Below are 13566 nucleotides of genomic sequence, written 5' to 3'. Positions count from 1 at the left end.
AACATGACTAACGATCTTCGTGAACTTCAGAAGCAGGAAAGGAACATTCGGAGGACTCTCGATGGTATGCAGTATTTCGTAGATCATTATGAAGAGGAGCAGAGTGATCAGGTGGAAATCCGCTTGCAAAGATTGGAGGAGGTGTTCAAGGAATTCCACACAGTCCGTCGAAGAATTGAGTTGTTGACGGATGACATTGTTCCTGCAGAAGAAACTGAAATCAAGATATCCAAGGAACAACATCAAGTTCGCATAGATGCTGTGAAGAAGGCGAGAGAGGAAGAAAACGTGCAGCTCGTTATGAAGATTGAAAACAGCTACTACATGTTGAAGGCTGCTCTTTCAAGGTTAATGCCGAAGCCTGATCTTGTTGGAGTTAGACCTGATGCCCGACCAGTACCGCAAGCCGTTCCAGCCAATGGTTCGAGAGTAAAATTGCCTGAAATAAGACTGCCGAACTTTAGTGGACAACTCATGGAGTGGGTCACCTTCCGAGACACTTTCCGTAGCTTGATACACAATAACCAACAGTTGACAGCTATGGATAAGTTCTCGTACCTACGATCTTCACTGACGGGCGAAGCTCTGCAAGAGATCAACTCGGTGGAGATGTCCGAAGTAAATTACGAGGTAGCTTGGACAACACTGGAACGGAGGGACGAAAACAAGAAGTTAATCGTCAAGGCCCATTTGGATTCCTTGTTTGCGGTAGAAGTTATGAAGAAGGAGAGTTACGAATCACTGAGTAAGCTGGTTGGTGATTTCGAGAAACACTTGTTGATGCTGCAGAAAATCGGAGAGGAGACCGCCAATTGGAGCACCATATTAGTGCACATGGTTTGCTCGCGCTTAGATTCTGCTACTCTTCGACACTGGGAGACACATCACAACTCGAAAGAGGTTCCCACATACACGAACCTAATCCAGTTTCTGCGCGGACACTGTTCCGTACTACAATCAGTCGCTCCCGTGAAGTCCATCCCAGTCCAGGAGAAACGGCCCAAGCTTGGAGTGAGTAATTCTGCAGTTCAATCGTGGAACAAGTGCGCATTTTGGGGAGAGGCATTCCATTCTGCATTCCGCTGCATCAAGTTCCTGAAACTGAAGGTTCCCGAACGCTACGACATGGTACGACGAAACAAATTATGCCTCAACTGCTTATCAGCAGGACATCAGTCGAAGTCGTGCGTCAAGGGCTCCTGCCACCATTGCCAACAGAAACATCATTCCCTGTTGCACAATGACTCAAATCAGTCTGTCAAATCCTCCGTCTCGTCGCAAGCGAAATCTTCATCAGCGAACCAACAGCAACACCAGACACAATCACACACTCAAGGCCAGTCTATACCCAACCAAACCACTCAACCTTCCACAAGTGCTCTCCCTATTACACTCTCGCAGAACACTAAACCACTGTTCACCACAAACCAGACATGCACTAGTCAGAACACATTTTCACTGTCAATCAGTAACCAAAACCGTACTCGAGACGTACTGCTATCCACTGCTGTGGTGTGCGTTAAAGATCAGTACGGAGCGACACGACTAGCCAGAGCTTTACTAGATTCGTGTTCGCAATATTGCTTTATGAGCACCAATTTCTGTCAAAGGTTAAAACTTCAAGGATTCCCGGATTATTTGGCGGTCCAAGGAATTGGAGGATCAAAATCCATATCGCGAAGGATGGTCTTTCCCCGATCTGATGATATTTCGTCGTATACCGAAAACATGCCGTTCTATGTGCTACCAGAGTTGACAGCAACACTTCCCGTTCGAAAGGTCAGCACCGATCAATGGATTCTTCCTAGCAGCATCGTGTTGGCAGACCCGCAGTTCAGTGATCCAGGACCCATCGATATCATCATTGGAGCGGAGTATTACTTTGATCTCCTAATCGATGGGCGCAGCAACCGGCCCAACTCTGCAGAACACCGTCTTTGGCTAAGTCGTGTCCGGTCCCATTCCAAATCAACCAGTAAATCCGCCTCAAGCAGGTCATATTCATGTACACTAGCGGACATCCAAGACCAGTTAGCACGATTTTGGGAGCTGGAATCCTGCAAGTCCAGCAGCATCCATTCTGTGGAAGAGTCATCGTGCGAAGCTGTTTTCTACGAAACAACAACACGGGACAGCAGTGGAAGATTTGTAGTGTCCCTACCGAAGAAGGAGTTCGTGATGCAGCAGCTTGGAGAATCTGAACTAATCGCTACTAAACGTTTTCTCGCCCTGGAAAGACGCTTGGAAGCAACTCCAGATCTGAAAGCTCAGTACCAGGAGCCAATTCGTATCTACCAGTTGACATACGGGACAGCGTGCGCACCTTACTTAGCTACCAAGTGTTTGCAACGTCTAGCAGAGCTTGAGTCCGACAAGTATCCCGTTGCAGCGAAGGCGATGAAAAATGATTTTTACGTCGATGACATGTGGACTGGAGCCGATGACATCGACATCACATCCGTTTGGTGAAGGAAATGGTTCAGCTAACCTCCTTGGGTGGATTTAACTTAAGAAAGTGGAATTCCAACTCCAGTGCTCTTCTGGCTGAGTTACCAACTCATCTCGTAGATGATCAATCTGCCTTGGACCTTGATATGTCGAACGCTCCTGTCAAAACATTAGGTCTGCTGTGGCATACGAGCCCTGATTGCTTCCTATTTCGGTCACCCGTCTGGAATGCAGATGCAGTTATTACCAAACGAGTTGTACTTGCGGACACGGCTCGATTATTCGATCCTCTTGGCCTGGTGAAACCAGTCGTCATCATTGCGAAGATGTTCGTGCAAGATTTATGGAGACAGAAGCGTGACTGGGATGAATCGCTAGCAGAATCAATGCAGAACTTCTGGATCGAATACAGGAGAAATCTCTCGGCTTTAGACTCGCTTTCGATTCCTCGGTGGGTGGCGTTCTGCACGGACGTTGCTTCAATTCAAATTCACGGCTTTTGCGATGCGTCCATGAAAACCTACGGAGCATGTCTGTACCTCCGCAGTACCACATTCAGCGGATCAGTGGAAGTTCGTCTCATCACAGCGAAATCCAAAGTTGCACCTCTAGAGGATCTCAAGCGGAAGAAAAGGGAACAAACTACACCACGACTGGAATTGTCAGACGCGCTACTCCTCAGTCATCTGTGCGAGAAGTTCGTCAGCAGTACCGGTATCCACCACACAGCTCACTTTTGGACCGATTCTACGATCGTGATGTACTGGTTAACATCCTTGCCATCGAGATGGCAGATGTTCGTGGCGAATCGAGTGTCTGAAATCCAGCACATTACAAAGGGAAGTTCCTGGAAGAATGTAGCCGGTGCAGACAATCCGGCTGACATTATCTCTCGAGGAATGATTCCAGCCCAGTTACAGTATGAAAAGCTGTGGTTCGAAGGTCCTCTGTGGCTTCGCCAAGATGCTAGTATATGGCCGTCGAATGTTCCAGAAGAAGAAGTTGATCAAGCACTCCTGGAGGAAAGAAAGATCGTTGCACTGCCAGCAACATCGGAACCAGTCAGTGAAATATTCAGCCTTCGTTCGTCGCTCTTTATCTTGGTCCGATTGATCGCAAGAATACGCCGTTTCTTCCATAATACACAGCATAGAGATGAGAGGCGTATTGCTTTCCTGTCGTATCCTCAGCACGAAGAAGCACTAGCAGTCCTGGTTCGACTGGCACAACGAGAATCGTTTCCGATGGAATTCGCTGCATTGGAGAAAGGAAAGTCTATCAGCCCGTCGTCAAAGTTGAACAAGCTCAACCCTATCTTCATCGATGGAGTATTACGTGTAGGAGGTCGATTAGCAAAGGCACCAGTATCAGCAAGTCGGAAGCATCCGATAATCCTGTGTCACCGTCATCCGTTGGCCAAGTTGGTCCTAGACTATTATCATCGCAAGAACTTCCATTCTTGGATGCAGCTGCTTGTGTCCACAGTGCGGGAGCGATTCTGGGTAACACGCATCAGAAGCCTAGCCAACACAGTCATTCATGAATGCGTCCAGTGCTTCCGTAACAGACCGAAGGTTTTGGATCAGCTAATGGCTGACCTTCCATCCGAACGTGTGTCTCCAGCGCCACCATTCCTGAACGTAGGCGTGGATTACTGCGGACCGTTCCTGATTAGCTATCCAATCCGCAGATCCTTCCCTAGGAAACACTTTGTCGCAATCTTCGTCTGCCTTGTAACGAAGGCAGTCCATCTTGAACTGGTGAGCGATTTGACCAGTGAAGCCTTTCTTGCTGCCTTCAAACGATTTGTGGCACGCAGGGGAAGACCAGCCCTAGTCATGTGCGACAATGCCCTCAACTTTGTTGGAGCCAAGCGTCAGTTGGATGAATTACGATTCTGTTGCACGCGGAGCAGTAGAGGAAGGAATAGAGTTTTGATTCATTCCGGCAAGATCTCCCAATTTTGGCGGCTTATGGGAAGCCGCGGTTAAATCGTTCAAAAGGCATTTCAAGCGCACTATCGGCGACAGAGTGCTCCAGCATGACGAAATGTCTACAGTGTTGCCACAGATAGAACCCATCCTGAATTCTCGACCGCTCACTCCGATCAGTAACGACCCGTCGGATTTCGAAGCGTTAACTCCTGGACACTTTCTCGTCCAGCGACCATTAACAGCGATTGCAGAACCTTTTGAAAAATATTCAGCACAATCGGCTGTCTATGTGGCAGCGAGCTCAGGACTATGTTCAGCAAATCTGGAAGAAGTGGTCTGTCCAGTACCTTTCCGATCTCCACAATAGAACAAAATGGACCCGCAAGCGCGATAACATCTCCATCGGTACCTTGATTCTGTTGAAAGAGGACAACCTCCCGCCTCTGAAATGGAAGCTAGGACGTGTGGTTGACATCCATACTGGCTCAGATGGAAACATTCGCGTAGTTACTGTCAAAACGCAAGACGGTCTGTACCGAAGGGCAATTTCCAAAATTTGCATCCTACCGATACGTGACAACTTCGATCTTTCTGCTTCCGAGCAAAATTAAACAGCGCTCTGCTCGTGCTTCAGTGCGACCAGAACTAACCACTGTCAACATCATTTTCCAATTCCGGAAATCCGGAACATCTTGAGGTCTACAAAGTCCAGTCCATCCGTCCGTAATTCGCTGATCCATCATTGGTGATCGGCATCCTGTATCGTTCTGCATGTGTGAAGTTCACGGTGCTGTCCTGTCTGTCATTACGATACGTTCCTGACTTTGTCGCAATTCCTTTCCGTAAAGTAGGATGATGATTTTCAACGACGCGTTGATGGATAAGGGGAATCCATGGCACCCTAATCCGATGTTCGTCCAAACTGGAGCCTCGCTGAGCATCGTCATCGTTTTGGTGGTCAACACATCCGTTTTTTCCAATCAATTCATCCGTGTGCTATGGAATCATCGTTGGTGCTTCGGCGCCCGCGGAGGCCAGGGGGCCTCCGCTCCAGGCAAGTCGATTTATAGTTGGGTTAAATAGTTGAAAAAGCACCCTAGTTCTTTCCGTCGCAAACCCGTGGACACACCCGTGTCAGACCTCAAGTCAGTCAGTCGAAGAAGAAGATCGAAGTCATTCCGTGTCAAGTTCCGGCAGTAGTTGGGTTGTAGCAGTCGTCCAGCAGTAGTAGCAGTGTAGCAGTATCAAGGAGGAGAAGTTAGTCCACGTCATTGACGTCGTGGAACCGGCAGCAGTATCGAAGAAGACAAGTGTTTAGATTAGATTGAAATTACTGAGATTCCAAGGTGGGCGGTATGTTTGAACATAAATAGAAGCACCCTACCACCAAACATGTTCCACACGAAATCGTACTTCACCTACCCTCACACAAAGCTCTCACGATCCTCTCTTATCAGCTTATCTCCTTTCCACGAGTAGATTGTAGGTACGAGGGAACAGCTGATAGGGGCAATTAATTAGTTATCCACCAATCGCGCGCGTATACAGATGTTTTTTTTATCATTATTCCTGTGACCTTTTTTTGAAGAAGAATAAATTCCGTTCCCGTTGCAAATAACCGCAATTAGTAATTTCCTACGGTGAAGATTGAAGTGTAAGGTCCGAAATCCGATCAATTTGTGATCCTGTGCGAACAGCCAGCTTTCCTGAAAAGGAAGTTTACATGCATGGATATTTGCATGCATGGATGTTTACGTCACCAGTAAAATTCAGAATATTTTTCTTTGTAAATAATCTGTTCTGCAGCTAAGATTCTTTATTAGGGTGTCCAGATTCCACGTCCATTTCTAATGAATATTTTAAATTAAGTTCTGAGTTCTGATGAGAACTACAAAGAAATTCAGAGAGTATTGAAATCTGAGGAAATTCGAAAGACAATTTCAAGTGAAAGGCGAGATTTTCAAGGAAATTTTGCGATAAAAATCAAGGAATCAAAGTTTGTTTTAAGGGATTTTTGCTAACTAACTAACTAACTAATTTATTTTTGCCAATTGGTGAGTAATCATTGACGGCAATCGATTATCAGCGAGGCATCTTCCACAACTGGAACCTATCGAACTTTTCAACATATTCGCCTCAAAATAATCCCATCGACCTAGCTGGAATTGAACCCAGACTTACTGGGGTGAGAAAGCTCAAGCACCAGCACTGTCTTAAGGGAATTTTGATTAAGTAGACAATTTTAAGGAGAATTCTAAGTGAATTTTCAGAAAAATTTTGAGGAGAACTTAAATATTTATAACTTTTAGTAGAATTGCAAAACAATTCTGAAGGTTCTGAAATGCTTGGGAATTCTATCGAATTTTAAATAGAAATCTGGAAAGCTGTTTCAATGAATACTTGGAAGAATCATTAAAAATTCGAAGATAATCTTGGGATGAGTTCCATGCATATTTTGTAGTGTTCTGCAGAGTATTTTTCAATGATTGAGTAGCTAAACAGTAAAGGAGCATTTGTCAAAGGTTTAAGAAGCGTTCCATCGTTTTAATGTTATAAAAACCGATTCTCGTATATTACTACAACTGTCTGAAAATAATTGCATTACAATTATTGTCTCTTTAGCTTTCAGTGATGATGGTATGTACTCAAAATTTTGTAAATAGAAAAATGGCTGTGCATTAACACTAATTGTGTTGTTGTTATGTTAATTGTACGAAATTATTTTCATGAACATTAACCTGAACATGCAAATTGAATGAAACTATTATTAACATCATCTAGAAAAATTAATGCTATTATCAAACCTGCTTCTTGATATTAGTGGAAAGTTTTCCTGAAAAATAACTGCAAAAATTACTTGACACGCTTGTCCCTTCAAACGAAGAATTTGAATTGAAAACAGCTGTTTATCATTCCACCAGTTGTTGTGAAGGAGGAACTTACAACCAGGAAAATGCAAAAAACACAAAAGACAAAGCGGACCCAAGTCTCTTATCATCACCCACCGACCAGGAGAGCCTACCTGAGAAGACAGTCAAGCTTCAAGTGCCACCGGGGATGAAAGTTTTAATGAAAAAGTTACCGGATAGCTTTCATCAAATTTTCCACCGACCAGTGAAACGTTGACGGAAACACTTTGTCATGGGGTGTGCGTGCGTGCTATAAAGCGCTGAGGAATTCCGTACTGTTGACGTTTTCTTTCCTTCGTCACCTGGTTCACGGTAGGTATTTGGAGAGGTTCTGTGTAGGGTAGGATGGTGCAAAACGCACCGTTCAAGCAATATCGACAATTGCTGGCGAATGGAAGTTAAGCAATCAAAGAGAAAATAATGGTGTATGGTTCATTACCATGTTTTCTACGAAGATCGAGTGATTTCGAACAACAAAACGATGATATTTCATGAATTTGCAGATGATGATTTTAACAACTGTGGCATGTTTTGCACAAAATGCATTTTTTCGAAGGGATCAGTAGGTCAATATATGATTTTATGATCAGCAATTATTTGTGAAACCTCCAGTTGAAAACAAACACAATCCGTTACCCGGAAAAATGCATCTGAGGAAAAGTTATCGTTGTTTTTCTATAAGTGGACATTTTACCCCAGGGGTGCATTATGGGTTGTTCTTCCTTACTTGCGTCATTCATCGACGTTGAACTGGTGGGAATATATCAGTTGCGAGCTCACCTCAAGTTGAAGTGTACTTTAATAAACAACATCACGTTCTATGCGCTAAAAGAGGAGGAGCTGAACAAATTGGAAACTTTCGCTACCTTTGGCACTTTTAGACTTACCTACCTAATTATTATTTGCAGAAAATTATTGCGTGCATGACTGTTTTGTTTGCATAAGTAATTATATTTGAGCGTTCACAGAGGCAACAAAATATAAAGTTTTTCGAATTCTATATGATAATTTCTGATGTAATTTGGTATACTGCCGCTATGTGCATAACAGTACAATGTAAATACAAATCCCACCGGACTTGGGACCGTTGTGCGAATGACGGCAGTGTGGGTAGACATTTTTGTTATATTTCACATTTTTATCGGAGTAATGACAGTGTTGAGAAACAAGTCCAGTTTTATCAGATGCAGGGCTAACAATTATGTCAATGGCAATAGAAGATCTTACGTGATTTCTACAGAGGTACTTCTACCATTATCATCGGGTGCATTGACGACGATGATAGAGATTTTCTACAAATTCTCATTAATTTCTTTGCTTACCTGGCAGTGTTGTAAAAATTGCAATAACAACCTCATTTATTGAGATTGGTGGGGCGTTATGGGGCGATTATATTATGACATCCATAAGTTTTTTGGTTTACTAACACACACCCCTTTTCCCAGATCTTTTACACTTACTGTCACAAATTTTAGGACTCCCTCCCCCTATCAAGAGTGTACGTCATATTTGAATCGCCTTTATATCGATTACATATTGTTGTCTAATTTTATCGATATCAGATAGAAATTTTGTTTTTATATTTCATAACACGAATACATCACTTCAATTCACCGTACCAAATCGATGCATAACATATTTGATAGAATTATTTTTCCTTCTTCAAGAGCTGCTCATTTGTTTCTTACACCAATCTGTTTAACTGACTGTTAGTTTACTGTGGCTGAGAACAGAAAATTTCCCGCTATGTGTGAAGTTATAATTTTTCAAAATTCGGCCTAGTAACCATTCGGACAAATGACGTTTGGTCTAATGGCCTTCGGCCTAATGATCCAGGATCTGGTTGCAACTTGAGATCACTCGATCAAAAATACACGAAAAAATAAAATTCACTACAGTTATTTTTCTTTTTACTTTAAGGTGATTCCTTGAAGAGACCAAAGATGGCCATCATGATGGCTGATATGTCGTATCACTTAAATTTTTCTAGAGCACAAATCAAGGATACTGTTGCCCCCCGGTAAAAAAAAACTACTGACCCCAGTAAAATAATCTGTGTGTATAAATTTATGCATTCAATCATCATGTATCAAAAATAATTTTTTTAGTGAACTTTCAATCATTGATTGAAATTATACATTTTGTGACAGCTCACACATTTTAAAAATAAATTTGGTGATACAAATTATGGACGATGTCCTACTATTTTTTGAGAACTATAATAAAATAACCTCATTTTCAATTATTTTATATGGTAACCGACAAAGCATGATAAAACCAACTGTAATCCGTTTAATTATGACTTCCTTTTGTTTCCGTCCAAAAACGCACGGTTCAATTTGCAAGCTGTCCTCCAATAACCTGCAATCATATTTCAAAGGAAACGTCTTATTTACGCATTGCACCTTCCTGTTGAGAACAATTTATTTGTGGCAACCCATGCCATTATGGTCGGGGAGGGTAAAAAATGGTCTTATCTCAATTTTCATCCTTCGATGGCAGAGTTGGCAGCCACTCTTTAGTGCCACACCGGGGGAGTTAATTTGTTGCAGACAACACACACAGAACCAAGTAAATCACAGTACAAAACCACAGCATAATTACGATTTACAGCTGCCATTATGCGAGCTTTGCACGTTTCAGTTATCTCCGGACACACATCTGCGGGATCCCCTGCCGGGTACGATGGTGTATGTGTTTGGATGAGAGAGCCGCGAAAGGTGGACGGACGCGTGGAGCGAGCAGGTCACCCGAGAATATGTTATTATATACACATACATAGGTACTTGGGTTCTGGGATGTGTCAGGGATCGGTTGAGGTACAAAATCCAAATAGTTGCAGGTGGGCGGTCTGAGCGACGGACATACTCCATTGAATGTGCCAAGTTGCAATTGAACGCCCTGCTGGATACAGGCAGCACCCAAAGCCACCACAAACATATTCATACTTGGGGAGAATGTGGGAACGTTGCCGGTACTGTGCTGCTACACGTGCACATGTAAGCGATGTGCACGAAATTTCACACGCCATGGCACGGGAGTTTCAATTTCATCCTTTATTAATTTAAATAGTTTAACACGATGATCCTACGTGCGGGACTAAGCTGATGCCAAACCCGTGACACACATCGCAATGTAAAGAAAAGGCTGTAGGACATACACCCGCAGGGGGATGACACTGGATCGCTTCACTGCTGCAATTGCTTGCAATCCAAGACATAATCTTGTCGCTGTAAATCTTGAAGCAGCAGGTAATGGTAAATACTGTAGTGGTTGGTTTATTTGGACACTACCTTTTTTTTATTCACTTAAAATATTTTAGGTCATTCGTGACTTGTCCAGGGATGAGATTTAAACTCATGACGTTAAAGGCAAGAGACATGGATGCTAACCATTACGTCACACCAGGCCCGTTCCCCGATCTTATTTTATGAATATGTTAAGTTGATTAAAATCTCGGCACACTGTTTATCCCCAACTACGAAAACTACTTACTAGCCACTCATATATCCTGAGCACCCCCAGTGATGCTCCGTTGCCATAGGCTGGTCTGTCTCGATGAATCTTTGCATAAGAACGAACTAGAATATTTTGTTTCGATTAACTCTTTGTCTATACTTAAAACCCATACACAGGGGAAATTGCTCTAATGTGGGCCTATGAGTCTAAAGATTGGGCCCATCGATCGTCTGTTCATAAATTTTTCGTTGAACAATGCGACCTATGGACAATAGTTACAAATCGATATTTTTGGATCCTTGTGAAACATTGTCAAAAATGCATTCCTTCGAATTTAATGTATGGGCTCAATATTACCGTGAAAAATAAACATCTATTAAGAGGAAAACTACCCAAGTAACTAAAAGTTCTGCATTCAACGATTAAAATCACTTTCAAGTTCCGTAAAGTTCAAATAAAGTTCCGACAGAACTTTCAAGTTCTATAAAGTTCAAATAAAGTTCCGACAGAAGTTTCAAGCCACATGAAGCAATCCGCACTGAAGCCTTTATTAGTAACAAAATTTAATGTACGTAAATATTAAATGATCAGTGGCCCGAATAAATCATAATTCTTATACATAAACATAACATAAAAAAATAATTAAAAAGTAATTTCCTGGATTTGAACCCGTGTATTCGGCATGCTATCTCCTAACGCTAACCACTGCGCCACAAATGTGTTGGAATACCATGTGGGCAAATACCAATTTAATATTCATCAAGGTGTTGTGTTTCGTATGCAAGTCAGTCAGCTGGCACTAAAAACTCCAACAGTAGGCGGGACAACAGCTCACTTTAATATATTTCAGATGACGCAGTGGTTCGTGCTGGGGCTCTCACGCTTGAAGGACTGGGTTTAATTCTTCAAACAGCTCCAATTCTACTACTGATGCTGATAAATCAATACAAATTAATACAGAAATAACTTTCATAAAAGTGCGAACTAAAACATAGAATTTTGGTGTAGAAGACAAAAACCTTTTTTAATTTATTTTCTAAAAGTTCCGTTCAAGTTCCGCCAGAAGCTGCTTAGAATGCTCTTCAATTATGATACCGGAACTTTCAAGTGCTTATAACGACTTAAAAATGAGGCTGCTTAGAATTCTGAAGACCATCACCAATTAAGCTGCTTAAGCCACAAATGGCCTTTTATCAGAACTTTTGGTTACTTGGGTAATTGTGTCTAAACTACGAGAGGTAAAGGCGCCACCAGGATAATATTATATCATCTTCAAAATACATGAAGAAATTATTATCACTATAAATATTCTTCTTTTCCTTCTTCCAGACTCTGACGCTCTTAACCGATTGATTGGTAAGGTATGACCAATGTGATGTAAACATGGCAATGGAAATTTTCATATTGCCTCATCTGATTATATCACATTGATATATGACCGAAACCCGAAATCAGCTGCTAAAAATCACCGTTCAGAGGTATTCATATGATTTCTTCAGCAAAAATGTTCAAAAATACTATGTAGAAAAAAAAATATGAAATGAGATTGTTACACACTACGAAAAAGTCATGTAAATTTCCGTGCCCTGAGACCGACACATGCAAGCGGCCCAAATGACATAAGAATCAGTTGAAAGAAACGAGAAAATCTATTCAATCAAGCGTACTTTTTGTCGAATTGCATATGCTTCGGTTTAGGAACACATAATTTTACATGACATGTTTGTTTACGTTCCATAATTTACGTCAAAGATGGATTACGTCTCGTGTGAAAATAGTTATTTCTAAGTGTGTATGCCACGTGCCAGATCTCCGAAACAACATGGAACTATGAATTGACAAAGAGTCAAAGAGTTTTCATCAAATGACGATTCTAAATGTTGTTCGTGAAATAAAAAAAATATCATTACAAGAGGATGGAGCATTATTAACGTGTTATTGTAACTGCTCCAAACCATTCTGGAGTTTAGATCTTAACCCAGACAATCACATTATCTTTAAGTTAAAGCATATAGAATGCAAATTTTCAACTTATAAGCGACGAATCATTTTTCCATCGTACTATATCACAAATTAAATCGGACTACTTCGTAAGACTGTTCCAATAACATTTGTTATTACATTTTAAATCGTATATGACATTAAATTAACTCGTTTGAATCAAATTGCATCACGGAAAAAACGTTGCAGAAAATTACCTATTGGGTATTTCCTCTTGAAACTTTGGGTAGAAGTAGTTTAGAGTGTATTGTTTACACTGTCATTTTATCGCTGTCAGCTTTTGGAAAGTTGAAAAAAATGGCGTCACCCGAAAAGCAACGTCGCGAATTGATTTTGCGCAAGCACATGGAAAATCCTCAACTCTCTCATCATCGGACATCGGAAAACAACTCGGAATTGTGTAGTCAACGGTGAGTAGTGTGATTAAACGTTACTACGAAACTCTGAGCATCGAACGGAAGGAGAAATGCGATCAGCATGGATGTTCTATTAGTGAAAACGATCACAAGCGTGTCGTGAAAGCGTTTTAGCGAAATCCCAATGCTTGAAACGGTCAAACGGTCATTTCATATAGAAGCGTTAGAGTTGATTGCTCCTAGTGATTAGGCAATAGGTTAATTCGAGTGCTCGAATCAATTTGTTTTGAAACGACGTTGATAGTGGGGTGACTGTGCTTTCACCCATGTTAATGATTAATGACAGGAAAATCTAATGATGAATTGTAAAAATCAAGATAGAACCGGAAACAAATCTTGGAATACTGGAAAGACGAAATGAATAGAAGCGAAGTTTATTGGTTGGTCAGGGAGAGCTAT

At 41.8% G+C, this 13566-nt stretch overlaps 1 protein-coding gene across 1 annotated transcript; it reads left to right on the top strand.

Moving 5' to 3' along the window:
- Nucleotides 1-2594: 2594 nt before the first annotated feature.
- LOC135700440 (uncharacterized) lies at nt 2595-4439 on the top strand. The gene has a single exon (XM_065220962.1). It carries the CDS (start codon nt 2595-2597, stop codon nt 4437-4439), a length of 1845 nt encoding a protein of 614 aa, XP_065077034.1.
- The last annotated feature ends 9127 nt before the right edge of the window (nt 4440-13566 follow it).

Source organism: Ochlerotatus camptorhynchus, unplaced genomic scaffold, assembly GCF_037179485.1.
Source record: "Ochlerotatus camptorhynchus isolate MF236.1 unplaced genomic scaffold, CSIRO-AGI_Acam_v1.1 ptg000136l, whole genome shotgun sequence".
NCBI lineage: Eukaryota > Metazoa > Arthropoda > Insecta > Diptera > Culicidae > Ochlerotatus > Ochlerotatus camptorhynchus.
The sequence above is the reverse complement of the archived record's forward strand: the minus strand, read 5'-3'. Positions and strand labels throughout refer to the sequence as shown.

Excerpts from the sequence above, each read along its gene's own strand:
- LOC135700440 (XM_065220962.1), top strand. The coding sequence starts at position 2,595 with ATGTCGAACGCTCCTGTCAAAACATTAGGTCTGCTGTGGCATACGAGC.